The sequence below is a fragment of the Neodiprion lecontei genome, chromosome 3 (assembly GCF_021901455.1).
Source record: "Neodiprion lecontei isolate iyNeoLeco1 chromosome 3, iyNeoLeco1.1, whole genome shotgun sequence".
NCBI lineage: Eukaryota > Metazoa > Arthropoda > Insecta > Hymenoptera > Diprionidae > Neodiprion > Neodiprion lecontei.
Window position 1 is genome coordinate 41,634,330 of NC_060262.1, and position 16,633 is coordinate 41,650,962.

The following is a 16,633-nucleotide window of genomic DNA, read 5'->3' on the forward strand; positions in this document are numbered from 1 at the left end:
AAGATGGCACTATACTTAACTAATAACTTGAAGTCGAGTTAGAAATAATATAGTGCAACGGAAAAATTATTCTACAGAGCTGAGAATTTCGCCAATCGCTATAAGTTACGCGAGGAAACGAATATTATGTTAAGCACACGGATAATCACGCGATAAAAAATGGCCAAAATGTGTTAGATTTTTGCCATAGATAGATAATACGAGCATCTTCGATTACCGCCGCAAGCGTGTTTAGTCAACTCTTGACAAATCGCAGTTATTCAGAAATCTGCTTACTTTAACTTTCACCAATTATTTCTACGATTCCGGTACTTTCGACTGAAACAATCGGAGGCAGAGACCGTCGATAAATGCATCGGCTTTCTTCCCACCGACCGGAAATTGGCTCGTTATCAGCACTGGATACTGCAGAATACCAAGAATAATACAACTTGCGGTTCTTGGATTCCAGCCACGGACGAAGAAGGTATAGGATATAGGTCGGGGCGCAGGTGTAAAACTATGAGGGGATCAAGTGTAATATAGGGTGCTTTGTATAATAATGCAGTGTATCGGCTGTAGAACGAAACCTGCAATTATTTACCTAGGCATAAATTCACGAGGGTGTACTTACAGGCAATTAATCTTTGTGACACAAGATCCACCCATCGGGCTATATGTATGCATATACGTTACAGATGCATCGGTAGCTATAGCCGGAGAGAAATCTCTATAGCCGTGAATTATACAAGGGAGTATATTAAAGGCAACACGGAGCAAGAAACAGGGGGTTTCTGGATGTAGGTACTTATAGGTTGTAGCAGTTATACTCGTATCGTGACTTTGCTAGGTTTTTATCCCGTATTTTGGCCGAGATACCACTTGTTTATTCAATTGGCGCCTATATAGATTAGTGGGCATCATTGTGACGTTAATGGGGGGGATTCAGCTTGGACGGGCTAAAATAATACCTATTTTCAGTATTTTTTTTCAAAGAAAATGAAAACACTTGGAGCAATTTGAGTTTGAGGGCTTTATCATTTAGATGTTTAAGAACATTTTTGAATTATTTCATTGAAATTAATAATAAAATCGCGGCATGGCGCATATAAGTAGCGAACGACTCCGAAATCGAGGGCTTTTGCGGTGGCGCATCTCCTGACATCACTGTCCAACTTGTAACAGATAGAAAAAACTTTTAGACTCACAAATACCATTTTGGGTTCGAGCTCGGAGCCCAAATGTTAAGGGAAAAAAATTTCAAATGTATACGATTATGAAAAAAAAATTGTTCATCAATTTGTTCAAAAAATTTGGGATTCAAATTCCAAAATCAAGTCGCGTGCTCGAAGCGATAAACAAGTTTTAAAGATTCCTGGGCTTTTTTGTTGGAAATATTCTAATTCTTTCAGCATAACATAAGTAACATACGTCCGCACATCGGAAAATATATTCTAACAAATTACTTCGAGGGGGTTGTAGATCGCTAGACAAGTGGTAAAAGTTATCATATTTTTAAATAAAGTAAAAGGCTTACTGTGCCTCAACAGTCGTACAATAATTAACTCAAAATATTCAAACGAAATTATGGTCAAATCACAGGCGCGATAACATAATAAAAACTTGAGTCGACAGCTGTGATTCCGAACTTTTCTAATCTCATAGCAAAAGTTAGTTTAACCTTGTGGAAAGTGACGTAATTGATTCACCGCCGCGTTCTAATTTCTGCCCCGAATATACAATATTATAGGAATAGTTGGATCGCGCGAGTTCGTGGAAAATGTTATACACGTAGAGATTTTTTTTCGAAAGCGAGAGTGCGGGCTTTACCTCGGTATAATACGTATAAGGAAGGCAACCCCTCATGGATTCTCGAAAAGGAAAAGCAAGCACTCGCTACGGCGTGACATGCCGAAAGAAAAAACATAAAAATGGTGCCGACGACGGCGGTTACATTGGTTGAGTCAAGTCAGCTTTAGCCAAGGCTCGCGGGGGTTGTCAGGCGCCGGAGAGACAGAGACGGACCGAGATAAGAAAACGAGGGGTGGGAAACTTTGGTTTCTTTTCCCCGCGCTTTGCCACCTCGCAGCCTTTCACCCTTCTCACACCGCCCCTTTCTCTATAATGTATTTATCCACCCGACTCGTGTCTCTTGTACCTATACATATATATTTATACATACATGTAAAGTCTGTATACAGCATCATCTTATTATAGCTCTATGCCGCTGCATTTGTGGGATCCGTCAGCCACTGCCTGACATCACAATTTTCTGTCAAATTATTCTCGATGCTTCTTCGAATATATACATATACTCGATCATTTTCGATCTACCGAAATTATATCGTATGAAAATTCGATTCCACTGAATTGCTGACGTTGATTTGGACAGCGATTGGACAAGGGAAGAGGGACGAGAGATTGGATTACACAGATTATTTATCGCTAGAATGTATGCTGGAAATCATATTACAAACCCTATGATATCCATCGGGTTACTGAAAGATCGATGTAATATTGTACAATTGCTCAGCTGATTCATCCGCAAAAATTCGGAGCTTGTCATGTTATTTTCAATAGAACGAAAGCGTATAATAACAAGTTTTTTTTTTGCTCCAGCTCGTAAGTTGATAGATAAAAAATTCGATGCGTAATAATTCATAGAATACCATAAACTTGTGCTTCTTCACAAGGAACACATTATTATCAATCATAATTTTGATCATACGACTGGTGAACAATTCGTTGATACGTGTACGAATAAAGGGAGTTGTCGTTTATCAGAATGGAAAAGCGGCGAGAGCGAATGGGAGAATATTGTATGATACTGCTAGAACAAAGAGGTATTCGGAGTTGAAATTGAGTGCTTCAGAACTTTGTCCTTTTAACCACGGGTACTTTTTCAGTCGGACGTAACGCTATTAATATCAGCATAGCTGATTCGGTGACATTCTTCAAGCTCCCGCTTCGTCACGTTTTCGTTTCAAAACTCTTTAGACCGGGTCGTACATGTTCCAGCATCCCTAATCCCATAAATTCCGAAGTCATCCGACGCTTGAAATACGTAAGTTCTGGATGATCTGGGCGCGAAGCTCGCAAAGCTCGCGAAGCCGAGCAGAAGAGGGCGGCGGACCTCGGAGTGAATCGGGCTGTCTGGCAACGAACAGGGTTGAGCTACTGCTCGGTGCGCGCGTCAGTTAGTAGTCGGCCAGACATCGCGCGTCTCGCATCTTCTTCGAAGCCGTGGGTGTCGGTTCGGGAATAGTCGAGGAGTGAGCACGTGTCGTTGCAAGGGGGAACGGACGACGTTCGAGGGTGTGAATTACAGCGTGGGGCATTTAAATCAGATTCGAGATTTCCTGGAGGTGCTGATTAACTCGAGGAAGAATCGAGGAGGAGAAGATATTATGATATATGAACATACGTGTATATATACACATTTATATCTATTGAACACGTACATATTAAACCGAGAGCAGAGGAAGAGAGAGGGGCGAAAAAAAAACAATCTGAAAAATTTAGGCACCCAGCCAAGTGACCTCGAGTATAGCACAAAAATATATGGCCGTCTGAAAAATGGATAATTAAAGTAGCTCCGTGCTCGTTTCTTCGCTTCTCGATATATTCGCTGTGGAAATAATAACCTTTTTACATCTATTTTCGAATACAGTATACAGCATATGTGGGGATAAATTGGAACGATCATTTTTTGAACTGCGGATTTTTTCCAGCTCGGTTCCTCGCGAATCGGGGTACTTTTTCACCGTCTGTAAGACTGTAGCTTCCGTTTCTTATAAACTGGATTGAAGCTCGGAGGAAGGATTTCCATCCGGCCGGAGGCTATACGGGGTCTTATCTGCATGCTTGGAAAAGCGGAGGCCGACTCATGCCAAACTTTCTACAGGGTGGAAAATTGCATTCCAGAGACGCCTCCGGAGAGGCAGCTGTTTTAACAACAGCAATTACCACCTAGGCGTTACTTCGTGGCGGGTAAATTTTCGGCGGGAAAATTTTTAGCGAGAGAAAGAGAGAAAAAGAGAGAGAGTGAGAGTGGAAGCGCCGAGCCCGCGATAACCGGCCGGTTATGGCATCGGGGCGCCAAGAGGGGGGAGATAAAAGTTCGAGAGGTAGATAAGCGGGCTGTTGAAAAACGGCCGTGAGGGACGACGATTTTGCGAGATGTAAAACGGCCGCGGAACCAGAAGCTTCGGGACTACGAAGCTTATATAAGAGGAGGAATCGCATCCGACACCGAGGAAACAGAGAGAGAGAGAGAGAGAGACCGATCGGTGGTCATCATCGCAGGAGGATAACCGGGGAATTTCCGGTCAGCCAGTCGGCGTGAAGCCGACGTTTTTCTGCACAGCGTAAAAATAGCCAGTGGTGAGATTGTACTGTTGGGGGGGGTGTAAAAGTGGAATGCGATAGTGAGCGTGAAAGTGAGTCGTCGACCCATCACCCTGCAAGAGGCTTATTAAATGTTTGAGTGGCATCCAGAATGGTGCAGGCGGTGGTTCAAATCCTGCGCCAACTTTTACCCGTACTTCTACTCGGTGAGTTGATTCCTCGCTTAAGTCTGGCCCTTGTAGTTCACCCCGTTGTCTAAGGGAAATAAAAAACTGTACGGGTCACACCTTCTAAGGGTTTAAACCGCAACGGTGTTACGTTTATTGGTGGGATCGTCGTTGGTATTATTCTTTACCGGATTTCGATGTAATCGTAAAACAGGGATGGCTATGAAATGTATCCTGCGGATGTGTGACAGGGAAAAATTTTCTCTTGTTGAAACGGTTCCGAAAATAGAATTGTGCATTCATTGAAAATTTTCCAGTAAATATCAGGCTGGTGAGATGAGAATCATTCTTCCTATATTTGTGAGCATATTTCTGAGAAAATAAAGACTAATATCTTCAACAAGAATTTATTGTTAGATATAGATGCTTTACTTCAAATTGCTTCAAAGTGGTTGCAGGTATAGTAGATTCATTCGATTTCACTTCTATAATGGTTAATTTCATTCAGAAAAATATTTTCTGCAAACCCGTTGACAATAAGAGACTTTTTTGGTTACGTTGATATCATTACATATCTACTTGATTTTTAAAAATTGTACTGGTATCGGTATTTTGATCGGCGAATAGTGTTATCTTGAATAAGCACAACTCTTGAATAACACACAGCGACTGAAAATCTGTTAGGGTTAATTTGTAAGAATAGTTTCATTCCGCAAAACACGCTATTGCGAAGTGAGATCCAACGAGTCTACCCGACTTTTTCCCTTGTATAAGTGATTTGAAATTAGATCTCGATATCTGAGCTCTGACTGAGAACTTTGGTATTTTTTTTCCAAAACTCAAGAACGGAAATTAATAGAAAATCCAAAAAACTTTTCAGAATGAAAGTGAGAGGTAGAATTTATTGTGTACCACGAAGCTTATCGACATCGCAAATCTGCGACGAACAGTATATAACAGACAAAAATATCTAAATCCCAATTAGGTTTCGACGCTATTCAAAGCTCATAGAACTGGTTTTCTAATTTATCTGCATCTGACCGCTAGACAGTTTACATATACATGTTATATGCGTTGTCGCATAGATTTCGAACTCCAGATCATTAAAAGCTTCAAAAGTCTGCTGCGGCCTCTGTTAATTACTGTATCTCTATGTCAGACTCGGTGTAGAAAAAAAGAAGGAAAAAAAATACCTTGGCAGGCGTGGAGTAAATGTTCGTGCAGGGTGTATTTGTACTAAAAAATTCACACCATCTCGCAGCTTTTAGCCGACGCCTTATTCAGATTCTGGAACACGTTGTACAGTAGGATAAGTATATTACTACGGGTAGAATCTCGAGCTGAAAAACAGAAATCATGTTCATTCCAAAAATCATGCTGCAGGTTTCCTCGCTTTTGCTTTTCCTTATTTTCTCCACCGTAGTTGCTCATTCAATTTTTCAAACTTTTTATTTTGACAGTAAATTTCTTCTCCCTGAAAATCGAATCAAAACTTGCTTGGTGGCATGCATACACACCACTTACCAATTGACGGAAGACCATGTTTTCCCTTTTCTGTCATAATCGAGTCAGGTTCGATTATTTTTTTGGACTCGATTAATCGATGCATCGATTAGTTTTAGCTTAGTGGCCATGGCAAACTAAAAACCGATTACCTGCGTCTTATCGGTACGGCAGCTCCCGCCTTACGAAGCAGAAGGAATTTTTCGCGCTTTCAAGAGTCAGCCTTATGGACTGCAGGAATGCCAATATCGTTGAAATTCCCGCCTCGACCAGAGCCCGCGATTCGTGTCTTACGGATCAGAAACGAACTCTCATAAACGAACGAATTGACTTTTCTTCATATATATTTTCCACTCGGGATACCACGTCTGGTCCCAGTCCTGCAGCCGGATAATTCGAGGCCAACTTTCTCGCATTCTTTGGAATCCTCGCGTTCCAGTCGATTCCAATGTCGCTTTCTGAAAATTCCAAGTGTTTGCGAGCTCTTCTCACTCCCGTCTTTCCACAACCAAAAACCGTCCGTTCAGCAACATTATTACTTGCAAACTTTCTCATTGCACCCGCTGATACCAGCAGCTTGCTTTACGCTGAGTAATTTGATCACGTGCAAGTATTTCAAACCTGTCAGAACCTCTTTCTGAATAATTCTTTAGTTTAATCATCAAACAAAACGAGCTCAAAATCATCAGAGTCGGACCGTAAGCACCAGAGTTTAATCATTTTGAACATCATTATTATAAAATCTTACCTGAAATTATTTGAAATCTAGTTCATCGGTCGGATTTGCTCAGAATCATTTCATTTGCACGGGATTTTGTTCAATTCGTGTTCACTATGATTGGCACAAACGGCAAAGCTGAATATTTTTCAAAGCCATTTCTCCTCTATTTCTCAACTATTGATTCAGGGGATGCGGTTCATGTCCTGATTTCCGTCAAAGCAACGAGGACCGTTGTATTTTTTTACAAATCTTTACTGATGTACGAACCTGGAAATAAATATAGGTATTGTTCCAGCAGCTCCTCTTCTCTCTCCCTCCATCGGTATTTTTTGCGGTTAATCTTTTGCCCCGTCAACCCTTCTCAGACCTTCCTGCATTACAGTCTTTTCGGCGAAAGGTTTTTATCCTTCCGTTTTCTCGTCATGCTCCCCGTAGTGCCCGGGGGAAACCTTCACAGGCTGAGCGTCAGGCGGCTAATTAATTGAAGTTTAGGTATGGTTGAATGCTGTTGGATCCAGACGTCCATTTCCATGCCCCGCACAAAGAGTGCGAATTATAGGTGTGTGTGGGCTGCGTTTATCTATGGAAAAGCTGGAGAAGCGGCGATAGTTTTCATCCGGCTAACGATAACGCATATATAGTAGGTATACCTACACAGCCCATAGCTGAAAGCCGTGGAGCCTTTCAGCTTTTGACGGTGGTTGCGGAAAAGCGGCGAAGCAAATGACGTCCTTTATTCGCAAACGACACCTAGTCGACGATGCGCGAGTCGCTTGACCGAAGCTCTGCAGTCCGTATGCCGTTAATGCTCGTTAACTTCCTCCTCCTCCTCCCCCTTCGCGTCCCCCAACGAGCGCTTATGAAAGCGACGTTTGTCGGACAATAATGCCAGCCACCGGATGTGTACGCGTGCAGGCCGACTCGAGGGGAGAAAATTGAAGGGGAAGAGCCGTCGCACGTGGATGCGCCAAATTCTATGTCGCATATTGTGACGAGGGGCGTTTCACGAATGTGTCACTCATAATGGTAAAAGTCAAGGTCTTCGGCGACTTGATTCTTTTTTTTTTTCACCTTTTTTACTTTTTCTCTTCTCTTACTTTCATCAGCTACAAATTCGCGAGTATTCGAGACTTCATTCAACAGCGATACAGAACCACAATTAAATGTCAACCGTGTTGAAGAATTCACCAGTAGAATATTTTCAACCTCGTTAAAAATAAACGAGTCTCCAACAATGATCTGCATCCGAATGACGGGCTGCTGTTTACTCGAGGGTTGAAATGGTGAAAGTGAAAGCTCGAACGCGGTGTATAACAAGCTCGGATAATGCCGACAGGGAGGCGCTTCGTTGTTTGCCGAGAGAGCAGGTTGCGGCTCGATGCACCGTGTAACTTGGGGGTGTTGGTGGCGGCACCATTTCCGTTCCAGTCAGACCGCTTCCGGTCAGACTGTTCCGGTAACCCGTTGTCCGCGCCAACCCGGGCGTAACGTATGTCTGTAGAAACTGCCAGCGACGGTTTGCAACTCGCGGATAGGCACGAACAATAAATGGGACCGAAGCTCGGCCAGGCCATCAGAGGAGCTTGCGGTTGGGAGAAAAGACGCCCCCCATAATCGAGCTGAACATGGCGATGCCGGTCAGCTAACCGGCCCAGACGCGGATTGAGTAACAGAGTTTTAGGCGGGCGGGGATTCCCTGAAAAATTGGAGCGTTAGTAACGTCGGTAATCGATACGTTGTCTTCTTTATCATCAGTCGGTAAGGCGTGAAATATTTTCTTTCCCATTGATTGTGGGAGAAAACGGTAAATCTTGCAATACTGAGTGAACTACAGTGTATGCAAAAAATAATTAAACTCTGTCGGATCGCGATATCTTACCGCGGCAATATTTTCGACTGCAAAACAGGGGGGCCAACTTATTCGAAACGGAGAACGAGATGTGAAACTCTGACGCGTTGAGTGGTGATTCTAAATTATTTTTTTATCGTGATTCGTAATAGTCGTTGGTCATCATTCAGTTGACAGTAAAAGTTTTCCAAGTATGCTCGAATCACGAAATCGACTATTCTAGGTCAATTTGACCTAAAAAAAATTTCATCACATACAATAAGCCGCGTTTTGTAGCTGAAGCTTTAGGTAGCCAGCCTGTACGAAAAAATGAGGAAGCTAACGCGTGCGCAGTCGAAAGTCTGCTGAGTTACACTCGGTAGACTTTTTACTATCTCATAGTGATCTATTGTAAGTCTATTTTCCATGTACCTTGAAAAATTCAATAAACGACAAAGACGTGTATAATACATCCGCTCTGAGAAACAGCGAAGAATTTAGGTTGTTTTTCACATCTCCTACAACAAGAAGATAACGAGATATTAACAAGTAAAGTGCGTGAGTCCACGGCAACCGCTCGGCCTCAAGGAAGAAGAAACCGTCCACCCCGCACCGTGTTAAGCGAACCGTGGATAATTTATAATCTGGGGTCGCGTCAGGTTTGGCAAACGGAACTTGCTCGGCCCCCGGGGTGCGACTGCTCACCAAAAAAACCGCCTCGTCTGCTATGCATCATCTCGTTTGCCGCGGTTGAAGTCCGCTTCTCTGCCCATGTCGTCGGGAGAGCGAGATAGCTGACTCTATGTGCTACCGAGGATTATACGTACATGCGTTATACTCTATTAATGCGTAAGGATTGGCCAGCAAAAAACACTCTGTTTTATTCCCCTGCATCGCTACGCCACCCGTAGCAATCACAGGGGTGCCTACGCGGCGTACATATTTATTATGGCGTGGGCGTTGATTATGAGCCGCCCCGTTACGTCTGTATTCACACAATGAGATATAAGCATCGTTCATGCAAGCGCACGCATTTCTCTCATGAATCGTAAAGTATTGAAAAATTTTCCCATGACGTCAGAGCCCAGTTGTCGGCGCCATTTTATCACGACATAACCTAAGTTTTTAATTTTAATGCAGACAAATCGTAATTCTTGGGGTTTCAAAGTACTCGTGTCACATAAATTAATGAATCGTAATCAATAATATACCTGTTCTACCATCCACACGCGAAAAAATCCGGTCAACGGTTATCTGTCGGCCTGGTTGCATTAGTTTGATATTTTTCCACCAGATGGCGCATTGCAAGGTGACAATCCCAATAGGGGTCTGGAGTTTAGATGAAGAGTGACGTAGAAACACTTCAATTGTATGAACCAATTAAGTCAGATGCATTATTTTATTTTATTTGTTTTTTAGTCTTTCTTTATGTATTTATTCGGAAATGCAACTGAGGTTATAATCAATGTGAATTTGGTCGAAACAACGATCGAAAAGCGATTTCTGCAGAATTCACTTATGAACACGATGAGCTGCTACTTTTCATTGAAACTGGAAATACCACACGAGTTTGACATTTGAAAAAGATGCTCGACGGTATCAGCCATTTTACACTAGTCACTTCTGAAGAACTTGGACAAAAATAAAAAATTTTCAATCAATTTTTATACCAGAGGGATAGTTTCCTGATAAAACTTATCAAAACTTGACGTACGTATTCGTTATACGCTCCTGTTTTTTAATTTTTCAGCTTCTTTGACCGGACTGTACACCTGATGAATCCTTATAATTATCGTCTCGTCACTGCGATCAATCATTCTCAAGAACTCCGGGCCAAGTTTTAATGAGATTCGACGATCTAATCATCTACGGAAGTTTTTGGTTCCCGGATAAAATGCACAAAAATTTCAAGCTAATGCTATGACAAAAATATTTTTTTCCTCCAAGTTAAGCCTCTGTAAAGTATTGCAACTTTGATACAGTACGGAGAATTTCTGACTACACAAGCCACAGACTACATGGTATCTAAAAACCAACTAGTAGTATCATTCCGCGTATGTCAGACACGATCAAGCGAAGTCCTGACGTGCGCTGAGTAAAACTACTGGCCCGTCCTAACCTACGGTTTTTTCTACTGCGGCGTTGTTGGATTCATTCACAAGGGACGGCCTCACGTATTTGACTTGTTTCACTGTCAGCTTGACCGCGTTCCAGACGACGAATTTTACGTGTTTTTTGGGGTTTTTCATTTCTCATTCGCAAGTCTCTAATGCCTGGTGAAAACATCACATAGAAAAACTAGTCGTTACAATGTTTTAACTTGTAATTACTTTCCGGATAAATTTATTAAAAAAAAAAAAAAAAAAAGAAGAAATTCCTAATGATTTTAACGAAAAATTGGTTCGATGTATCATTTTTTTTTCTTTCTTTTCAATTCACTCTGTTAAAACCCTGTTATATGTGTACATACCTATATATGTATAGTGTATCCGGATGTGTATTGTATAGGTACGTAGCGGGAAAACTATGTCTAGGCTAAGAACGAACTGCTCAAAACCTGGGCATCAGCCAAAACTTCCTCAGAGGTGTGGCTCGATCGGCTTATATCGTTTTCTCATTTGAATAATACAATACCTACTCGGGCATGGTTTCTTTGCAATTCATTTATAAACGTCTTTCACGACTGATTGTACAAATTGTACGTTTACTTTTGCTCGTGAAAACCTGAGCAATGAGATTTTGCAATATTTAACAAAACGTGAAAGGAAGTCATTTGAAGTAAAATCTTTCAAACTCATACCAGTGCAGTTTTTTGTCAAACTATACTCTACGATTTTTTCCTGCAAAGTGACGCGTGAATCATTCGCCAATAGAATTAGTAAACTCCAACGAAATAAATATTTCAGAGCAAAGTCAAGTGAAAGATCCACTTCCGATACCCTCGGGATAAAATTCCTGCTTGAAAAATTTTTCTGAAGTTCGTCGACAGCGCGATTGAGATGCGAGGCCGCGAGGTTACAGCATCAGCCAACTTTTCGAACCGGAGCTTTTTTTATTTAAGAAGCGCGCGCCCTACCCGGGCGTAACTGTCAGCTGCGTCGCGGAACTTTCATAAAATTTATGAACTACGCGTACCAGTACTTTATGTACCAGCCACTGCACCTGCCACCCTGTCTCGGGATGTATAACGTACAGAATTCTCCCTACTGAATTATGGACCACTCTCTGCACAAGGCTGGCCCTTCAATGGGAGGAGGGAGGGATTAAGGGATTATGGTAGTCAATTGTTTGAGGGTAAGATCATAATTACGAAGCTTCAGTGAAAAGACGTGCTGGTAACAGCCAGCCCACCCTTCCAGCCCTTCTTCCCCTCACCTCACTTAAATTGTAAGACCTTTCAGCCCCCCGTTAATTCCTGTTGAACGCTTTGCGGGACAAGTACCAAAAATTTTTGTGTAAAAGCTCATCAGGTTCATTTGTTCCTTAAGTATAATTTATTCAAACTGATTCTTTTCTCTTCTTTTTTTAACCCCTAAACCAACCCCTCAGCCTAATTCAGGATTCAACACATATTGTCGCTCTGTGGTTAAGTGTCGGTCAGATGTATGGTCTGGTTAAAAAAAGTGAGAGAATTAGAAAATTGAGAAACCAAAAGCAAGAATTATTGACTGTATTGAGTTCTAAGTTAGTTTCATCATAAAATTACCGTCATGGCATAAGAGGAAAAAATTGCCAATCGTGAATATCGATCGCAATAGGTTAGTAGCTGAGTTACGATGTCGAGCACCTTCTGTTACTGCCAAACTCCATAAATTGTGCAATTTCACTGAAAAGTTGCTCGTTTAATTCGTAAATAAGTTCTACACAAATCATGTGATACGGATGTTACATACCAATGTACATATTTTCAGATTAAGCAATCAAGTTCTTTAAACGCAACTAGCATTGATTCATTAAACCATAAGGTGTTTTTCCGTTAATTGAGAAGCCGAATCAAAATTTTATTTTGGGCACTATTTGCAGATAATCCATTCACAAATCAAATTGGCTATAATATATTGAAGTTACACGTAGAGTTATTTTTTTTTTTCATTATTACGATTAAAGGAAAGACAGAATAAGTGAGATGTTTCAAAAGTTATTGATAGATGAACTCTTTTTGTGCAAATCTGTTTCTTCCGGTTGTCCGTACTGTTGGAACATTGTTTAATCATTGTGATTGTTAGTCATTATTTCGCGATTCATTCAGTTTGACGTTATTTTGACTGCATTGTTTCGGTTTTCTGTATTCGTACGACAATTGCGCAGCTGCATAAATTCTGACTTTTCCCAGCGGTTGTTTTCCGTTCGACTGAGCCGGACGGCGACCGGAAATAGCAGCTCCTCCGCAATTTCCTATTTTCTTCGTGTTGACCGTGCAGCAGTGCGATGAACGTACAGCATCACCGAGAGCCAGCGATTCTTGCTGTGTAAGACGAGCGCGATCGATGCGCTTGTAATAACTTCGAGCGCGAAAGCTCCCGGGTTCCACGCTGAACCTCGTTTTTGCCGAATGGATGCAAAGATCTGTTTGGTGAAACCTCGCTTCTCTCGTGCTGCGTAATCTGAATGCCGGGTTGAATTCGCGTCTTCGCAATTTGAATTATACGCACTGAAAGGTACGCCTGATGAAGATAAAAGCCAGGTATTGTCTGCAATCTATATTGTATACGAGATCATTTTAACAAGTCGTCGGTAAGGAAGGAATTTAAAGTGTCGAAATTCGTCGCAAGCTTTGTTCCATCAAATGTAGGTACCTAAAGAAACACGTTTCTACTGGTTTGAACCAGTGACCCGGTACGAACCGAAACCAATTTCTAGTGACACCTTGTCGAAGGAAATATTATAATTGTATTTAAAATTTATTCGAGAACTTTTCGGATCAAACTGATTTCTAAAATTGGAGTATTTCAGCTGTTGAATCGCATGTTTCGGTTCTATAAATGATATATGATAATATTGCAAGAGTAAAACGGTAGAACCGTGATTGTGAATTTATTGGGTACCGGCAAGAATGACCAAAAATAATCGATTCTTTTTTCCGATTTAATCGCGTGTAATCGATTATTTTTCAAACTCGATTAATCGACCGACTCGATTATTTCTACTCACAATCGGTTTGTGTTTTTTACTCCCATGAACGATGGAATACAATATCAATTTATGTGATTAAAATATCAATTATTATCATTGTCTTACTTACTAAGTACTGATTTGATATAATAAGTGAAAGATGAATGAATATTTCCACCTGAAATTGAAAAATATATCCGAATAAATTCATGTGCAAGAAGCGGAAAATTTTATTTAGGTGTATTTGCATACAATTTCCAAAAACGTTAAGCATTTTACGTTCCGCAAATATTCAAATTATAATCAAACGTAATAGAACGCCATTATTTCATTATTCATATAATATCAACAGCTCCCGCAGTAAAATGTGTAGAATTCCGTAATCAAGATCGTTGAGTTCTCCAACTTCTGCCAACTTGTTCGAACCTGTCTACACGGTGAAAGAAGGTTCTGTCAAGTGACGTGAAATTTTGAGGGAAGGGGGAAATTAGCATAGCGCGGCGTCGAATAACGACCTCTGACTGTGTAAGAATCACGATTCAATTCCAAGGAATAGAGCTGGAGGTCGGAAATTTTTTAAAGAATTATAAGGCAGTGTAGCTGTCGTTAAGATTATATTCTTAGCGCTGCGCGTATATACCTCACGCCGAAGCCTGCAGCGGAGGCCCCGCGAAGAACTATAAAACTTTTTCTTACGCCGGCTGACTTTCAGATTTACCCCATAAATCCCGGACCGGCGCCCCATAGCCGACGATTCTCTCCTACGCGCATATATACGTGTACGATTGTGTGCGCGCGTGGTTGTGTATATTTCTTTCTTCCTATTGCGCCGCTTTTTCCGCAAACCGGCAACTTTTTACTCTTCGGCACTTGTCACGGTCCGATTCTCCGACTCGGCGACACGGGGATTTCTTGGCTCCGTTCCGCCGTTCCGTCATTCAAGGTTCGCCTGCAAGCATGCAACCTCGCCAAAAATGTCTACCGCAACGTACGCGCATAAACTTTTATTGCAGACGCCGGAAATCTCGGAGGCTCGATAGCCGGGGATAAACTTTTTCGCCGAGGAGGTGTGTTTTAAATCTCTTATTCCTCGGTCTGCTGGGGAAATCTCGGGAAAAGGGAGGCTTCTTATACGTTAAGGCAGGTGTGGCGAGGCTAAAGTTGCCGCACTGCTCGAAACCTCCGCGCAAGCCTGGCTCGGGCCGTAAAACGGAAGTCGACGCCGCGCCGCGTGTACGTCGTAATATTTCATGCCAGCTAGGATATAAAAAGGTGGAATGAAATTGAAATGCGTAATTCCGTTTCGTCTCGGGTATTTCGAGTCGAGACAATTTTCAGCCGCCTTTCTATAAGTAATTCGAAACGCGAGAGAGTAGAGACGAGACTTCGGCAAATTACACTTTTCAAGAAAAACGACGCGTTGTTTTTCGACGCCGCGATAAGGGTCTCGCGTTAAGGGTGAATATGAGTTTCTTACAAGAATAAACCTATACGGAAAGTAATAAAATCACGCCTTAGAAAGTTGAGCTCAATTTAATCGAGGTTAATTGTTTCAAAAGAATCTCTTCCCTGTTATGTCAGAGATATTAAATTACGGAAATTCGAGTACCCAAAGTTTACTTATTCATTATTTTAATGAGGCCATATTATCTTTCCTCTGTAGGTATAAAATGTGAAACAATTTGAAATGGATTTCGAACGCGCGGTTAATGAGTTTTGCAATAAAGCATAAATTTATTTATTATAAGCTATAATAACTTTGAATACAATTAATTTTTTTAACAAGCGACTCAGAACCGTCAAAAAAATTTATCTCAGGCAATTTGTGATATGCATAAAATTTTTTTGGTAGTAATAAAATAGCACGGTAACTTGATTTGCAAGTAAACCCTCTCGATTTGAATTTGGGTCGTTTCATTTTTTGCTGAATCTAGAAGAAGTTTTCTCAGTGAAATTGAGCTCGACTGATTAAAGTTGACGTTACTAAACACTGATTTTGAAACGTTTTTTGTATATTCGATTAAATCCTGAATGAAAATAACAAACTGTGCAGATAAAAGCAATTCAGATTTAAACTCTCACAGAGTGATCAGATATATGGAAAATCTGTAAAGTTTTTGTACAAAGCATTAAATTCTGAATTAGCGTGAATTCCGTTCCAAGAGCTTACGACAGTGATTAAAAAAGCTGCCAGACAAGCAAAATCTCTCAATCTCTAATATACGTTAAAACCTTATAGATTAAAAAATTCCTCACAACATCCTTGTAGATATAATTATTGAGTTCAAGAGATGAAATTTCTCTTTCGCCTGAAATCCTATTTCCATATCTTCAGTGCAAAAGCTCGATGAAAATCCAATTAAAAAGTTCGGTCATTCGTAGAATTAACGGGCGATTCTCGTGGGCGCGCGGAGGCGACGAAAAGAGCAAAAGTCCAGGAAAGGAAGCTTCTCCTTTGCCTTTCCTTCCATCTTCCAATTCACTTACGGAAAGTCTAAGTCCAAGCCAAGCGGCAAGCAGTTGCTCGTGATTTCGCTTGACAATGCGCGGCATGCGCCGAGGGACTTCTTGGCCCGTATCTAAATATAGCCCGACTCTGAGTCGCGAGTCCACACATTAGCTGGTCCGAAAATGCACGCCGGCATTTTTCGACCTCGATTCACAGCTGCCAGAATCAGAATCAGAAATCGTCGCTGAAATAGTGCCGCGCCGTTTGAACCAGCAGCCACTGCCCTGCACCGAATCCTGTACTTGTAGCGCGCGTTTTGTCGCTAGCCAAGACTCGAATCTGCAACAGGTGGACAAATTGTCGCTTATATTGACTCGCCCCTCCGAGTCTTTGTCGTTTTCCACTTCTTCCCGGGAGTTGATTGATTTCAGATCCTCGGTGACCTGATTTCTTCTCCCCTCCCCCCCATTTTTTTTATTGTCCCTCCTTTCCAATCAAATTTGCGACTCGAATCAACCGAAGTGAGT

General features: G+C 41.5%; 1 protein-coding gene across 1 annotated transcript in view; it reads left to right on the forward strand.

Annotated features, from left to right (window-relative positions):
• The first annotated feature begins 3,170 nt into the window (after window positions 1–3,170).
• The window catches only part of LOC107225336, a 36,889-nt gene continuing 23,426 nt past the window's right edge, over window positions 3,171–16,633 (forward strand). Inside the window, exon 1 of the mRNA XM_015665763.2 lies at window positions 3,171–4,532. Within this exon, the coding sequence (XP_015521249.2) occupies window positions 4,478–4,532 (55 nt within the window). The 5' untranslated portion in view covers window positions 3,171–4,477. The remainder of the gene's footprint in view (window positions 4,533–16,633) is intronic.